General features: G+C 42.2%; 1 protein-coding gene across 1 annotated transcript in view; it reads right to left on the bottom strand.

Moving 5' to 3' along the window:
• The window catches only part of COIL (coilin), a gene marked incomplete at its 5' end in the record, with an annotated part of 3,794 nt that extends 366 nt beyond the window's left edge, over positions 1-3,428 (bottom strand). The window contains 5 exons of the mRNA XM_010135600.1: positions 395-483; positions 922-997; positions 1,619-1,666; positions 1,835-1,921; positions 2,246-3,428. Of these exons, the coding sequence (XP_010133902.1) occupies positions 395-483; positions 922-997; positions 1,619-1,666; positions 1,835-1,921; positions 2,246-3,428 (1,483 nt within the window). The remainder of the gene's footprint in view (positions 1-394; positions 484-921; positions 998-1,618; positions 1,667-1,834; positions 1,922-2,245) is intronic.
• Between the last annotated feature and the right edge of the window lie 441 nt (positions 3,429-3,869).

Here is a 3,869-nt window from a genome sequence, read left to right as displayed (position 1 = left end):
ACCTGAACAACAGCCCTGCCGAACAAAGAGCACAGATCCTGGGATTCATCCATCTTGATGAATCTCAACCTGCCTGCCGTCCTGGGTAAGGAAAGATGCAGGTAAGAAAAACAGTGTGTGAAATGATGCTCTACTGAGACATGACATTGTTTATTTTATTAGCCCAAACAAAAAGTTACACAGTTTGAAGACTGTTTTTGAATGTAGTTAATGGAATAACATGCAAGAAGTGAATCTTGAAATCATGCACATTCTGCTGGAAAAGAACAATTATTTTTGCTTCCATTTATTTTAATCAGATGCACTGTTATAAAAGCAATCTCGCTGAGACTCGGAGTCATAAAGCAGGACATGTGTCAGCTATGCAAAGCTTGTAATGGGATTCAAAACGCACCTTTGTATCCTGAGGCACAGCATACTCTATCAGTTCTGCTCCGTCTGCAGACTGGTAAACCAGATCGAATTTCCCTGGCTCTTTAGCAACTTAAAAACAAACAGACAAACAACTCCATTAACCATAAGCAAAAAGGTTTACATGTTTACCCACTTTAAAAGTTAATGAAAAACAGTTGTTTGGGGTTGATTTTTGAGTTGGGTGTTTGGGTTCATAATTGTAACAAAAAATCTGAGACAGAACTGAATTTTCAGGAAATAAAGCCACAACAGAGATGCGTTACAATTACTCACACTGGACAAATTTAGTTTTGTGAGTACCTGTGATCATCCTCAGAACAACCAGCAAGGGTTAGAACTTCTCCATTTAAATAAGACTTTTTGCAGAGGGAGTGAGGAGGGGAGGGGTGTGTTGAGGAGGAACGCGAGGAAACTGGAAACACTCTTGAAAAATGAAGTGTGCCTTGGACTAACTGTGCTCCAAGTGATGCACATGACAACAAGCATTTGGTGTCCCAGGGTACGTACGTTGTCCTGCTGATGATGAAAGGATCTCAAGCTCGATCTGTTTTTTGTCAGCATTCCAACTGATTATTTTTCCCTCCTTCACAAAGCAACAAGAAAAGAATCAGGTAAGACACGCTTCAGCACTGGGTAAGGATTCCGGATGTACAAACACTGCAGCGCTTGATCACAGTCAGAGGAGTCTCGCTGTCTGTCAAACGTTTCTATCTCTACATATAAAAACTGCAAAGTGCTAAAGCTCGTCAATCTGCAGTTACTGGCATCAATAAACCAAAGCTATTAATGATCTCCATTTTTGTACTTTAAATCAGTTAAATCAGAAGTAGTTCAAATCAGAAAGCAAGTTATTTGAAGTAGCTACAGAATTTTACTTGCACCAGTCTCAAGAATTCGCCTTGACTTCAAACAGCAGTAGACTCGATACAGGTCCATTTTTCTACTCGAAGGTCTGCATTTTTTGTCACCTCTAAAAAATTAATTACCGTTAATAATGCTTGAAAGTTTTTTAAAATAACTGCCACACCCTTCAAATTTTCCATTAGTTTTGGGTTCTATAGTTTCCACTTTACTGCTGTACCAAGAATAGCCTGCAGAGTCAACTGGACAAGAGGAAAAATAGCGCAAAACCTCAAAACATTTAAGCCTTACTACACCTATAACAGTTCTGTGAGTGAATTAAAGGAGGAAAGAAAAACAGTACCTTGTAGTCTGAAACTTCAGGACAGTAGTTTTCATTTAGTTCCAAGCGCTGTTGAAAGAAATACAAATAATGGTCCTGGAACAGTGTAAGATTAAGTTCTTCAGAGTAAGCTTTTCGTTGTCAGGACTATGCTCTCTTAGCGTGTCATGCAAAACTTACAGTGGCCCAAATGAAACAATTTATCCCACTAACATTCAGTATTTCACAAGTTCTTACCTTAAAGGCAATTCTTTCTCCCACTTGTGGTGGAGCAGCTAGAAGAGGTAACACACTATAGTCTCTCTTGGAGATCTTCACGGGATTCTGTGAATCAAACAGTAAACTCATTGATTTAATTACTGTAATAGTAAAAACAGGTGACAGTGTTTATGCTGCATAAGAAGTTCTGAGAAGGATAAGGTACATATCCAAACGCTCTGTTTTGAGGTACAATCATTTAAGTATCATTCCATAAACGCTTCCTCAGGATGCTAGATGGGGGTAAGAGTATCTGATCTACTAAGTTAAGATCAACCTTTATCCTACTGATCTATTTCTGCTTTTAACGAATTACTCTCATCCTCTAAGTTTTTTTGTGCAGTTAAAGCAGCAAGAGAAAGGTGACCCATGACTGGGCAAGTCACTCACCTGGATGAGAACAGAAGCGTTTGTCGCAGCTTCGTTTAACTGCTTCTGTTTCTGGCCTTCACTGCTGTAGTTATAGTAGAAGCCAGGGTTTGCTCCTCTTCCACGGCCCCTCATGCTCCCATGAAACCCATGGCCCCTAGGTCCTCTCCAGCAGTTATTCTCTCCTGTTCCACGCCCCCTTCCACGACCTGTGCTGGCAAGTGGTCCTTGACTGGTTGGCAACTGTGTAGTACAGTTTCTTACTATGGAATTACTCAGTCCAGCGTTTACTGCAGGTTTTTTAGTAACAAGTTCTTCCAAATCTGAACTATCAGACTCTGAAGAGAAGGTCTTTGCTTTGGGAGCCTTCGTGGTACTGTTTTTTATAGCTGCCGTGTTGTTAGGCAGTGACTTTTCCTTTGCAGTACTGTCTTGCACAGTTGCCACTTTCCCATCCTCTGTACTCGAGTCAGAATCTGAACTGGAGGACTGGAATTTTTTAGCATTTCTACTAATTGCAGTCTTAGAGGAATTTTCAGCATTAGACTTTACAGTCACTTTATTAGAAACAACAGTTTTCGTATTGGAATTAGTAGCAGCTTGGGATTTGTCATTGGGAAGTGTTGCCACTGCAGGTTTATGGGAAGATTTGTTTTGCTTTACGTTTAATTCACTGCTATCACTGTCAGACGATGTGCTGGAGGAATCTGAAGATCTCACCCTCTTTTCTCTGACCTGTATTGTTACTTCTTTAGGGTTATTTTTACCAGAATTTACAGAAAAGCTCTTATTTGTCTGTTCTAAAGCCATCTTTGCTGCAGCAGCCTTTTTCTGCTTTTTATCCTTCTTTTTTCTGGTCAACTGTTTCTCCCTCTCCGCTTTTTTTAGCTTTTTATATTGATCAGTAGAGCTCTCTTTCTTAGCTTCCGTAAGTCTATTTCTTCCACTAATTTCTTCGTTTCTTTTTCTTTTCTTGTACCTTTTTTGAGAGTCCCAAATATCTACAGAGACCTCTTCTCTACTAGGGGAATACTCAGGATTATGTTTATTCTTTTTCTTTTCCTTTTTATGCCTGTCTTCCTTTCTAGAGTTTGCTTCCTCTTCTTGCTTTTGTCTACACCTTTTTTTGTCTTCTTTTGGTGAATAAGAGAAGCCATCATCTATCTCTTCATAGTCATCTGCAACTATCTCTTCCAATTTTACTCTGTCAAAAAAAAACCCCCAAACAAAAGCCACTGTTGAGCATCATTAACACCTTCTTCCTATGTGGTAGCAGCTCAGGTAAGGTCTCTTGGGAGTGGGGACGCTCCACCCGTTATCGTTCGGAACACCGTTTCCAGAGCACAGGTTGCTGTCCCAAACCAAGGCTCGCTGTCAGCCCTCACCTGAGGGGACAGGTTCTGCCAAGTCCTTCTCCAAGGCCCGCTCGGGCAGTGCGGGTGCTCAGGGCAGGGCGCAGGAGCACGGGGGTTGGGGGCAGCGCTCTCCTTCCCTCCCTGAGGAGATTCCCAACCCCTTGGCTCTCCCCTGCCCCTTTCAGACAGCCTGGAGCTCCTCAGGCACCGGGGACTTTGGGGAACGGTGCCTGTTCCACTCCCCGGGGAGCCGCTGGGCTTCGTGCAGCCGCGGCAAGGGCCCGAGGGCG

This window comes from Buceros rhinoceros, unplaced genomic scaffold, assembly GCF_000710305.1.
Source record: "Buceros rhinoceros silvestris isolate BGI_N320 unplaced genomic scaffold, ASM71030v1 scaffold26224, whole genome shotgun sequence".
In the NCBI taxonomy this organism is placed as follows: Eukaryota; Metazoa; Chordata; class Aves; order Bucerotiformes; family Bucerotidae; genus Buceros; species Buceros rhinoceros.
The sequence above is the reverse complement of the archived record's forward strand: the minus strand, read 5'-3'. Positions and strand labels throughout refer to the sequence as shown.